Source organism: Camelus ferus, chromosome 2 (genome assembly GCF_009834535.1).
Source record: "Camelus ferus isolate YT-003-E chromosome 2, BCGSAC_Cfer_1.0, whole genome shotgun sequence".
NCBI classification, from domain to species: Eukaryota; Metazoa; Chordata; class Mammalia; order Artiodactyla; family Camelidae; genus Camelus; species Camelus ferus.
The window spans coordinates 5,787,850-5,800,574 of NC_045697.1; the positions used below are offsets into that span (position 1 = coordinate 5,787,850).

Consider the following 12,725-nt stretch of genomic DNA (forward strand, 5'->3'; position numbering starts at 1 on the left):
AGAACACCTTGGTCCAGTCAGGATACTGAAGTCCAGGGAGTAGAGGGCATTTGTCACACGGCTGGCTGGTGATGGAGCTGAGAACACAGTCCAGGTGCCCTGACTCCGGGGTCAATGATGTGCACGCGCACGCACACACACGCACACATATGTACACACGTGTGCACTCATACTCTTGCTGCAGATGGCCCATGCTACGTGCACACCACAAAGTCAAGGCGTGGCCCACTGCAAGAGAATCTTCCATCCAAGAGCACAGTCACACACTTCCTTTTCACCACTTCTAAGCTTTGCCTTATTTAGGTTAAGGCTTTAGGGCAGAATAATAAAGGGAGAAAGGAAAGAGGCAGGAGATACACATTTAAAAGCTTTGGTTTTCATTTTTCCCTAAACTTTGCCTCTACAAGAACACATTACTGTCCTCGTCAAGAAGATTTACTTCCGCCTGGGCACATCCCACTCTTCGGGCCATGGGCAGAACCCAGGTGACAGGAGGCACACTGTAGACGTTTACTGATGGGGGCAGGAACTCTTCAGGGGTTTGGTCTGAGCCACTGGACGAATGGGGTTGCCATTTAATGAGGTGGGCCAGAGCGGGGGAGAGGATGAGGTGCTTGGTTTTGAAAATGTTCTGTCTGAGATGTCTGCTGGCCATTCAGGTAAGGGGAGGGGTTCTAGAGTCTGGGGAGAGGCCTGGGGCAGACACAAGTTCGGGAGGGACGGCCGAGGGAGAGCAAGGACGGGGCCGGTTGCAGGCCTGTGCTCTGGGGCACCCCGACTCCTGCATGAGGAGGGGAACAGGAAGCTGAGATGAGCAGTCAGCAAGGTGAGGGGAAGCCCAGAACGAGCGGGCCTCCAGGAGGCCCCGGCTCTTGTCTCCCGGAGGAAGAGTCACTTCACTGCTGAGCTATCAGCACTGCCCAGGAGTCAGCTGAGGTGGGGACCGAGAACCACCGCTGGGCCATCAGTGGAGACCTGGGCAAAAAGGGTTTCAGTGGAGTAGTGGGGACAGAAGTCATCTGCTAGAACAGGGTGCCAGCGAGAAAAGGAAATTAGAGGATCAATCCAGGAGGTCCACTATTTTGACTGAAAGAACATTGCTTTGACTGTTATTTACTGAACATCTAGTAAATGCCAGGCACTGTCCAGGCACTGGGGACAGAGCAGTGAACAAGAGACAAAAACCTCGGGGGCGTACATCCTGGTGGGGAAACAAATGAAATCTATAGTAGGTTTGACAGTAGAAAGTCCTAATGAGAAAAACAAAGCTGGAGGGAGTGGGCTGGGGTGGGAGAGGCTGCAGGTAGGTGGGGGTGCAATCTATAGGCACAGGCACAGGCACAGGGATTTGGCAGGTGTGGGGGAAGGCTGAGGGATCCTTTCTGTTTGCTTCTGCGTCTGCAGAGAAATAGGAAGCAAGGTCCTGAGCGGGGGAGGAGGCGGGGAGGTAGAGAGGCTGGAGAACACAGTGAGGACAGAGACAGTCATTCAGGACAGCACAGGGTCCAGAGAACGAGGAGGGAGGCAGGACAGACCCAGGGCTCACCAGGAGCTGCAGGAGAAACCAGAGGATGGCTTCTCACCAGCCTGGCTCAGTGACCGACATAGAGGAGCAGAGGGCAGGTGGAGGTTTACCAGGTAAGCTTGATAAAGAGGCCAGAGGGCAGATCATGGCAAGATGGCCCATGGGGCTTAGCCCGGGAAGGAGGTGGACAGGGACACGAGAGGCTGTGAAAAGATGAGCTGACCAATGGACCGTGGGTCCCAGTGGGGTTGAAGGGTTGGTGAGGTCAGGATACTGGAGGGAGGAGCTGGAAAGAGCCGGAGTGGGGATGAGAAAGAGGACAAGTGGGAAGATGGAAAGAAATGACCATCCATGTGCAACTACCAGGCATCAAGTTCACTGCCAGGCACGCCCCTGAGACCTCGGGCCTCGCCCACAGCTGCACGTCCCTGTGCAGGTCAGCAAACCCGTGGGACCTTGGGCTCCCCCATCTTTAGGGCAGGGACAGTAGGTGCTCGCTGCCCCGGCTTTGTGGACTGCAGTGCCCTGAATGATTGGGAACACCAGGAGTTGCACCTGAATCTGACTTCACAGCTGACCTCCTGGTCTGCAACCATGGTTTTTCCAAGAAAATCCTGCCCTGCCCGTGTCTCTTGCTGGCTGTCTATTTCTGAGCTAGGACTGATGCCGGCAGGATTGGAGTTGCCCTTACACACTCCGGTCCTCTGTGCAAACAGTTCTCTGGACCAGTGACTTCTGCTGTCCACAAGGGTAACCGCATTTTCTGCCCTGGATCTCACTTTGCCATTCCAGCGACAGTGCTGTGGACACGACCCATGGCCCCACAGAGGCCAGCAGGTCCACTGGGCGGCTGAGAGGAGGAGCAGGCTCAGGAGCTCTGTCCAGCAACCAGACCTGGGCAGGTATTTTCAAGTGGATGAGATCATTCGAGCCTTGTAAGAATGCTGAAAGCTATTTATCTCATGCTGCAGAAAAGCAAACCCAGAGAAGGTTCTGAGAGGTGGAGTAGCTTGCCCACGAGCTCACCAGGAGGTGGCGGCCAGGGTTCAGGCTCTGCTCTGGGCTCCGGAAGTCCTCTGTCCAGGGCGGCAGAACTGAGCCGGTACTTGTCCTTGCAAGGGTGCCTGTTGGTGATGGCTATCTTCTTTGTACCACTATGGTCTTCAGATTAATAAAAAATGTTGGAGGAAACACAATATTATATAGAAAGGCAACTTTCATTTATTCAAATTAAATTATAGTATGAGTTTCCTATACAAATAAAATCTTTTTGTAAATAAAAATACAAAATGCTACAAATTTCAATCATATAAAAATGCAAAAATAACATCTGTATTGTGATATATATATTTTCCCTTTATCATGACCAAACGCACAGTAGTTACCCGGAGTCCACGCCGTCGTGCTCACTGAAGCATGAAACGGTCTCTCAAGCCTTTGGCTTCTGTGACACAAGCTGTGCTGTCTCGTGTCTGCTTCCACGAAGGTCCAGGGGGCCTTCCTTCCCAAATCTTGAGCTGGGGATGCTTCTGGTTATCAGGCCCCACCAGGAGGGAAGCGGTCCGACCGCTCTCGGGCCGGTTAGGAAGGCAACTGGGGACGGCTTGCTCCTGAAGCTCTGAGAGGTCTGCACCGAGGCGGCGCCGCCGCAGGACGTCACTGGTCCAGCTCGCTCTCATTCTGCAGCGTCTTCATTGCCAGCCCCCAGAGGGTCATGCTGGAGAAGAACTGTCCGTCCGAGTTCCTGTGCGCGGGGGCCGCGGTGCGGCTGCCCAGGGGGTCCCCGCAGTGCTGGTCCAGCGCGGCCAGCGAGGAGCGGATCATGGCCATGCCGTCGGCCTGCAGGGGCTCGGCGCCGGCCACGTCCGCGTAAGCGTAAGCCTGAGGCTGCGCCTGCGGCAGCGGGGGCTTGGCGGCTTTAGCCGGATCCAAGCTGAGCCTCTCCTGGTCACCGACTCCGTGAGGCTGCACCGTGGGCCGGAACTTACAGTAGGAGCCGGCAGAGTGGCTGTCGAATTCAGTCGCTGGCTCTTCTTCCACTGGGTGGACGGGGAGCTTAACGGACACGGGCATCAAAGTCACAGACACGTCTTGGGAAAAGGAGTCTGCGCTCTGAGGTTTCCCAGGCTCCGAGGGGGCGATGGGCGGCGCGAGCCCCGCGTCGTCCGCTCGGCAGTGCATCTTCCGGTGCCGCCGCAGCACGGCCGAGCGCGTGAAGCACTTGCTGCAGACGTCACACGGTGTACGGCTTCTCCCCGGTGTGAGTGCGGACGTGCCTGCGGAGGTCCCCAGAGCCACCGAAACATTTTCCTGGAGGAAGAAAAAGGGGTCTTTTCAGCGGGGAACATTCTGGAAGGAGTCCCCTCCTCCAACTGCTAAACCCTGGCCCACGCTGCTTTGACTTGAACTCAGTTGGGCCCTGCATCACTTGCTCACTCTGTATATATATATATATATATTTATTGAAGTATAGTCAGTTTACAATGTGTCAATTTCTACGGTATAGCATAATGCAGTGCTTCAGTCACACATGAACATACATATATTCGTTTTCATACTCTTTTTCACAAGTTACTGCAAGATACTGAATACAGTTCTCTGTGCTGTACAGCAGGACCTTCTTGTTTATCTATTTTATATACATTAGTTAGTATCTGCAAATCTTGAACTCCCAATTATCCCTTACCACCCCCTTCCCTGCCCCACAGCCATAAGTTTTCTATGTCTGTGAGTCTGTTTTTGTTTTGTAAATAAGTTCGTTTGTCTCTTTTTTATATTCCACATATGAGTGATATCATATGGTCTTTTTCTTTCTTTTTCTTGCTTCCTTCACTTAGAATGACAATCTCCAGGTCCATCCATGTTGCTGCAAATGGCATTATTTTATCATTTTTTATGGCTAAGTAGTATTCCATTGTATAAATATATCACAGCTTCTTTATCCAGTCATCTGTTGACGGACATTTGGGTTTCTTCCATGTCTTGGCTATTGTAAATAGTGCTGCTATGAACACTGGGGTACATGTATCTTTTTGAATTAAGGTTCCCTCTGGATATATGCCCAGGAGTGGGATTGCTGGATCTATTTTTAGTCTTTTGAGGAATCTCCATACTGTTTTCCATAATGACTGCATCAAACTCCATTCCCACCACCAGTGTAGGAGGGCTCCCTTTTCTCCACGCCCTCTCCAGCATCGATCACCTGCTCACTCTGGATTCCAGACTTGTCCACACTTCTCCAGCTGTAGCCCCTCCAACCTTTAGCCTCATCTGGTGCCTCATGCGAGCCCTGGCCGCCCTGCGTGGGAGTGCCTGCTGAGTAGGCCAGGGCGCTGGCCTGCTACCTATGCTGGGAAACTCTGTCAGTTTTGTTCAGATTTTCATAAATCTAACACAGCCAATCTATAACTTAGAAGCATCTTTTCTAAAGATACTAATGTGTCCAGCTCCCAACATCATTTTATGTCTCCTTCTCCAGGCTCCCTTTTCTTTTTCTGGATATATCATAGAAGCAGGGGATCTAGTTCTGCCGTTAGAGTTGGTTAGCAGATCAGAAAGGAAAAACCAATCAGCAACCTTACGGAAGTCATAATATATTTATAAAGGGCTGAAACAAGCTATACAATTTACGGGGACACATTTTAGAACTTCTCACTCATTCCTATGTCACTATATTTGAATTCTCAGCCATCCAGTCCTAGTCAAACAATGGTGGGCTATTTGGGCTGCTTCTAATTGTTTGCTCCTATATCTGAGGTGCAATTAATATCCTTCTTTTCCTTTTTTCCTTAAGATAAATTCTCAACAGTGGAATTACTGGGCAAAAGGTGATCACTGCTTTCAGGTTCCTTAATATGTACAATTTCAGCCACAGTAGAGTTCCCACGGAGAGAGAGGGGATATGGGAAGTGTCTCTCCTCTGTCCCTCCATCAGGAGGTCACAGTGAAGCAGCGCCCACCTTCTGCTGGGGAAAATCCAGTGGAGACAGCTGGCTTGCAGGATGGGTGGCAGAGAGGGGAGGGTCATCTCTGTGCTGGTGTGGGCCTGCAGACCCCCTGGAGCACAGACCATGGGTATTTCCACAGATCAGACAGGGGTCATGCTTGCCAGTGAGCCAGTCTGGAGCCTTTTGAAATCCAGCCTAAGAGGACTGCTTTGAGGTGCAGATGGGACCCCAACAGAGAAAGTCTCCTTGGAGTAAACTGCTACAAAACTAAGGGCTAGAGGGAAAAGTCGGGCTGGAAGAAAAAGCGCCTCTCCATCTTAGAAAGTGCAGCTGAATGCTGGGGAAGGAGAACGGAGTGGGTCTAGGGCTGGCCTTAGAAGAAGCATGAACTGCTGGAAACAGAGGGACAGGGACAGGGACAGGGGGATGAGATGGAGGGAGGGGAGAGGGAGGTGGAGGAGGGAGGGAGGAGGCAGAGGAGAGATACAGACAAGCTTCAAACACAGCAAAGCTCAGAACATGAAGCCACCTTAAAATGGAAACTATCTTTTGAACCCAGGAAAATGAAAACATACACCCACGCATAAACTTGCACGTGAGTGTCCACAGCAAATTTGCTAAGTGAAAGGAGACAATTACGAAAGACCACGTATCATATGATTCCATTGACACAAAATGTCTGGAACAGGCACACCTATAGGCACAGAAAGTGGACTGATGGCTGCCCAGGGCTGCAGGGAGGGAGTGTGGAGTGACTGCTGCTGGGTGTGGGCTTTCTCTTCTGGGCTATGAAAACGTTCAGGTTCGATCGTGGTGAGGGAAGCACAACTCTGAATACGCTGAAACCGCCGAACTGTTCACTCTGCACGGTAGATGTTACAGTCTGAGGTTTATCTCAATAAGCTATTAAAAAGACTTGAACCGGTCATGTGAGAACGCTCTCGCTCCCTTTCTCTCTTCCCCTGATGCCCCAAAAACAAAACCCTGGTTGTTGGTGGGGGAAGGGGTGCAAGCGTGGGGATGGGAGACGGGGTCCTGCTGCGCCTCCTCCTCGGCGGGGGTCTGGGCTGGCAGCCAGGCCCCGCTGGGAGGGGACGAGAACACTGAACCTGCACTCCAGTTCACAGATACAACAATAATTTGGAACTGACACTTTAAATTAAGGATTTGGGACTGTAATTGTGATTTAAAGTGATGTAATTTTATCCTTTAAGGATGATCAGAATGGTCCTGGAGGTGCTGACAGACATTCGTGTCCAGGAGATCGAGATACAATTTAAGTGGGAGATACAAAGAAAGCTGCCTCCAGTTCCCACACGTCCTGCCCTACTTTAGACACCAATCACCATGAGAAGGAGCCACTCCAGGGGTGCCCCAGTTCCAGGCTTCGCTGCCTGACTCCGAGCATTGTTCCTATTTGTTCCAAACAAGTAATCATAGCAATGGTCACTCACTCATTCACCTGAGATTCAACCCACACTGTCACGTGTACACATGCCTGTGCACGCACACACGCACACACTCCCTGAGTTCTCCAGAGGCTCCAACACTCTGTGACCGTCGTAACAGGAGGCTGAACTCACAGTCCCAGTTTCCTCACCTGGGCAGGGATGAACCCTGAGACTGAGGGCTGCCAGCCTTCCCTTTCCTTCCTGATGATGTCACTGATGGGTCAAATGCCTCAGAAACAACCTCGGCTTCATGATACATGGTCTCAAGAACCCTCCGTCTCAAACCCACGATGCTCTCCCCCACTTTTCCAACTGCCTGTGCCCCGCCAGCCCAGACCAGGAGCACGCGGCACCTGGGGCCCCGTATCAGTCATCTTTGTATCCGGAGCACCTAGGACAGTTCCTGGTTGACTCGGAAGACACTGAGTCAACGTCTGCTACGTGAACGGAGACAAATCAGAGAAGACCAAGGGGGCAGTGGAACAGCATTACTTCCAGTTTACCCAAGAGAAAAGGGATGGCTTATCCGGGACCCGAACAGCCCATGACGGAGCGGGCAGAGACGGGCGCCCTCCCCACAGGGGCGGCCAGGTGACCGCCGGCCTGCGGCGGGCGGGGACTCACCGCAGGCGGAACAGCTGTAGGGCCGCTCCCCCGTGTGCCGGACCCGGTGCTTCACCAGCTTCCTCTGCATGTTGAAAGACTTCCCGCACTCGTCGCAGGTGAATACCTTGTCGGCCGTGTGCGTCTTCTTGTGCTCCTTCAGGTTACTGAAGTTGCTGAACCCTGGGGAGACCGGAGCAGGTGTTAAGCTGAAGGACTGAGGACAGCTTAATCGGAAATCTTCAAGGGAAGAAAAGGAAAACGCTCAGCTCTACCTCGACCACAGATGTCACACAAGTGTGGTTTTTCTCCTGAGTGAATAATTATGTGACGCTGGACATCACCAGAGGCTGCAAACCTGTAATGTAATTTGGAAATTCAATTAACAGCCTTTCTGAGTTACTGCAAATCTTTATAATTGCAAGTCACTGAGGGAGGAGATGAATTCTCCCTGTGTTACTTCAGAATGTAATCAGGAGTGGCCTATTTCATTTGAAATGTGCATTTTTAAAAATTACTTTTTTTCTCTTCTTTTTAAAGGAAAGTAGAAAATGATCCAAGTGTTTTGCTCTTAAAACCCTTTCTCCTCCCTACTTTCATTAACCTTTCCCCTTCCGAGATGATCAACCCAATCCTCGAATATGGAAACCTATGCTCTTTCCTTTCCACCGTACTCGACAGGAGAGTAAAAGGTTGTGTTTGGGGGAAGATGTTGCAATACAGACATGATTTGAAATGCATGCCTTACTTTTAATGGGAGTTCAGAAAGCTCACATTTAAAGTGCCCTGCAAAACAAGACTTTCAGGGACCCCAAGTCAAGCAGCAGGGAGTTTCTGCTACAAGGCATCTCCAGGAAGCAGCACATGTGACCTGGGCACTAAACTTGGTCTTCAGTGTCCAGGGGGCTACGGCAGAAAGGGTGACATGTGAGGCTAGGCAGCTTTTACTTCTCTGTTTTATACCATCTGCAGAGACAACAGAACCAAGGGTGTTGTGCGTCCTCACAGCGGACTGTGACCACAGCTGTCCCACTCCTGTCCCATCCCCCAGCTCCTGAGTGCAAACTTATCAGACGCAGAGAATCTGTACTGTTTATGTTTTTGTTCCCATCACAGCACTTAGCATACAGAAGGTGCCTAATAAATGTTGGCCGAATGAATGGTTACATGAATAAAACACTACGCGACTGGTAGAATCCTGGCTGTTCCCTGCTGTCCTACAATGACTGGCCATCAGGTGACCGAGGCTGTGGACTCTCGACAAGGGCCCCCAGTGAGGGGACAGGGGTCCACGTTGCAGGGACCATCTCTCCAGACCGCTCTCCACCTCCAGAGTAAGTCAGGTCGATTCCCACTTCCCAAGTCTAAGCCCTCCCCGGCCCTCAGGCTTGGCCCACCCTGCCTGTGGCTGAACTCACAGCCCTTTATGGGTCTGGGTGCACAGCTGGGGTGCCTCCTACCACCCCCTCCTGAAGGCCAGGCGTTCAGGCCGCAAGTCTCATTTCCCCTACCAGTCACCTCTGGCACTCATCTATTTTAACAGACATTCTTGGAATGAATGGAAATTTTAGTATAAAATAATTTTGTTTCCTGTAAAATCCCATTTCCTAAGACTTGTGTCCTAGATTCTCATTCTTTTAATTAATATTTCCACTTCTTTGGGTTATTCTCATGTGCATCACATCAAAAGCCAGAGGGTTTGGCTTTACTGTGTTCCTTAGTGAGGCAGCGAGCCCCCCCGTGGCTCAGGGAACACGGACTTTCAAAGCCGCTGAGACGAGGGCTGCTCCTCGCGCGGGGTGAGCGAGGCCGGCACTGACCTCTTCCCGCAGATCTCGCAGATGTACGGCTTCTCTCCGGAATGCCGACGCAAGTGAGTTTGCAAGTTGCCCGCCTGCAAAAAAGGAAAAGCAAAAACATGCCAACAATGAAAGGTTTTTTTTCTCTTTTTTTTCAGGGCATACAAATTCAAAATGGAAACTGACAGATTCAGCCAGGTTCCAGTCCTACTTCAGAATGAAGACTCCTGATGCACAACTCAGAAGGAGCCACGTGCGAGGAGATGGAGGTCCAGCCCACTTCGGCCTTAGGGATCCCCCCGACCCGCAAGCAATCTGCTGAACAGGGGTGCCTCTCAGCTCTGCGCTCCACGCCAGCCCCTAGCCTGGCCCATCTCAGGTGTGCGGGGTGCCGTGTCCCTCTTAAATGTGCCTGACACACCGTGGGGACTTCTTTAGGGGTCGCTAAGCTTGTGTTTAAACAGCTCTTGATATATTTTATTTTGTATTTTTTTTAACCTGGACCATCTATATGCAAACATCATTTGAAAAAAAGGTATCATTTGCACTTGGTTATTTCAGTATTCATTGTTTCTTCCTTAAAAACATGCTTTTGTTCATAAAGAAGGTGAGACATTTCTCAAAACTATTTCCTCCGGCAGTATGGTTGTTCTGCCTGACAGCCTGGTCATTTTTACCTCTGTGCAAAAATGCAAACCAGGAGATTCACAGTCGTCCTGCAGCTTCGGGCCTTTTATGTTCCTAATCTGTGAAACTAGCCGGGCTTTATGAAGGTTAACTGATTTAAATGAAGACCAGAGAATAGATTTCCAGGTACTAATTGATAGGAAATCAATGAAATTGCTTAAGGTACAGTGAAATTAAAACTGCAAATGCCTCAGATATTAAAAACGCTACTGGCAAATGTGTTAAATTAGGATTTGGAAACAAAATCTTCCATAGCTGTAATTTAAATTAATAGTCTCAAACTGTCATGTCCCATACTTAATTCTGTTACAAAACCCCCACACTGAATAGGATGAACATACTCAAGGGCAATAATGTGCAGGCAGCACACACAAAATAAGCCAAAAAGCCAGCATGAACAGTAAAACCCGACTCATAAACGTGGCTTTGTAAATTTGCAAACTATATTTTAAACAAGATGCAAAGATAGTTCGTGGCTGTAGGTCTGAAGATGGGTTTGATGTCCATCTGTGGCCAGTATAAAGGATGCTGTCTGTGGAATTTATGTAACTTGGAAGGTTCTTTACGTCTACCAGACTGGGACACACTAACTTAGATACAACATTTCAGAATATGATAAATATGGCTTTTAAAAAAACTGGTGTATTTTAGATAACCAAAGAGAAAGAATCTGGCAAAACATTGGCAAATACCCAGCTTTTAACTGAATGATTATTAGTAACAATAATAAAACAGCAAATGTCAACAGCAATAGACATTTGGTCTACTCAGGCTTTTACATACATAACCAACTTGCCCTCAGAAATTAGTAGTGTTATCTCTATTTTCCAGATGTAAAACTGAGATTCAGAGAAATAAATTGGTTGCCCTAAGTTACATGGATAGGAATTAATACTGGTTTGTCTGATTTAAACTCTTGTCTTACACGAAGGGCGTGCACGTTTCTGTGAAAAAACTAGCTTGTGTTGAATTCTCAGCACGACAGTCACTCTGCCACTCAGGAAGCAGCTCGTGGCAGTTAATATAAGGCACCGCTGACTGTTTTAAAACAGTCACTTACAAATTTCAGAAAAGCTCAGCAATTCGAATAGCACCATCTGCTCAGCTGTTAAATTGGATCCTCTTGTTTCAAGTTATCTTGTGAACTATGTATTATGATTGAAATGCGTTCTGATTAGATTCTCAGCAATGTTGCAGATTTCCTTTTTAAATAAAGCATAACAATGACTTGTTTCCAAAGTAAATTTTACTGAATGGTCTTCCACTTAATATTATAGTAAGCAATTGTAAAACAAACTTTAAAATGTTTCTTTAGCTATTTAGTGTTGGAAATGTGTAATGAAAATAATTATCATTCCCCCAGATAAAGCAGCATATAGTCTGATACATGGTACAAAAACAGATTAAGTAATTACATGATTTAGGCAAGTCCAATAATATATTCAGACAATTTACACCAAATTACATTGTGAACTAGGGCTCAGATTACGTGCTCTTTGCTCAAGCGTCTTTATTTTCGGTAAACTTTGCTATGCTTTATTGCTAATTATATCCTAAGTACACAGACTAGAAAGCACACAGTCCTAGAAATGATCTACCGCTGGGTCCAAGAGGACTCCAGCACTGGTAATAGCAGGAGATCTCATTTATGAAGAGCCCACTCTGAATGAAGCCCTCTGCTAAGCACTTGCGAACAGTGCTCCAGGTCATCACAATGTCCTCATAAAGTCTGCTTCACAGGGTACAGGAAGCAGACAGAGGCGCTGGGCGGCAGTCGGCCTCAGCCCCGACAGCCGGCGGGAATACTCCGCCTCCGCTTTGTCTGCCGACTCCAAGCTTGTGCGGCTGTCGGGCAGCAGCGAGGTACCAGCAGTAAAGGAAGTTCTACTCCCTTTAAGTCAATACCATTTTAAATCAGGATGGAGTCGTCAGAATTCTGGACTGAAAAACTCTGTCGCAGAAAAGAAACTAACACCTGATTTATCGAGTAATTAAAAAAATAAACCCACTCAGATAGGTACCTGAACATCAGTATTTAAACACGATCAAACCAAGGATAAATTCTCTCTCAGAATACTCTTCTAATGGCTACTGATTGTTTCTATAAGAAAACAGGGAATCAGAAAATTTTAGAGATAAAAGGGAACTCAGATCTTAAAAGTCATTTGTGTTCTAAGTGTTTAAAACAGAAAAAAAAATCTAGATATTAACACAGAGATGTCACCTAAAAAACTGACCATTACATTGATAAAAGGACATTTGACAGTGTGGGAAATATCAGCTCAGAGTTGAAAACTTAATAACTTAAGAAAGTGCATGAAAATATTCTTACTCAGTGGCTGGAGGGTACAGCTCAGCGGTAGAGCACATGCTTAGCATGCACGACGTCCTGGGTTCTATCCCTGGTACCTCCATTAAAAAAAAAAGTTCTGCTGAGTAGTCAAATGATCATTTACTCTAATCTCCCTGCTTCCCTTTAAAAAAAAAATCTTGTATTTTGCGTTTTCACCATGGATGGGGTGAAACTTTGTCACCCTGGCATCAGGCCACATCAGCACCCTGGAACCACGCGTCCCGGCGGCCCCTGCAGGATGCTGCATCCTGCCCACCACGCCCTGAACACAGGAGCTGCTGGGAGGGCACTGAGCCTCTCAGAACTCATCCTTCTGCAGCAGCTGCTCAGTGCTCCTATTTCTGCCACCTTGGAGAGACA

At 48.6% G+C, this 12,725-nt stretch overlaps 1 protein-coding gene across 1 annotated transcript in view; it reads right to left on the minus strand.

Annotated features, from left to right (window-relative positions):
- Window positions 1-2,596: 2,596 nt before the first annotated feature.
- Window positions 2,597-12,725, minus strand: part of ZBTB49 (zinc finger and BTB domain containing 49) — a 28,126-nt gene continuing 17,997 nt past the window's right edge. The window contains 5 exon segments of the mRNA XM_032493888.1: window positions 2,597-3,763; window positions 3,765-3,835; window positions 7,548-7,709; window positions 7,802-7,884; window positions 9,347-9,420. Of these exon segments, the coding sequence (XP_032349779.1) occupies window positions 3,182-3,763; window positions 3,765-3,835; window positions 7,548-7,709; window positions 7,802-7,884; window positions 9,347-9,420 (972 nt within the window). The 3' untranslated portion in view covers window positions 2,597-3,181.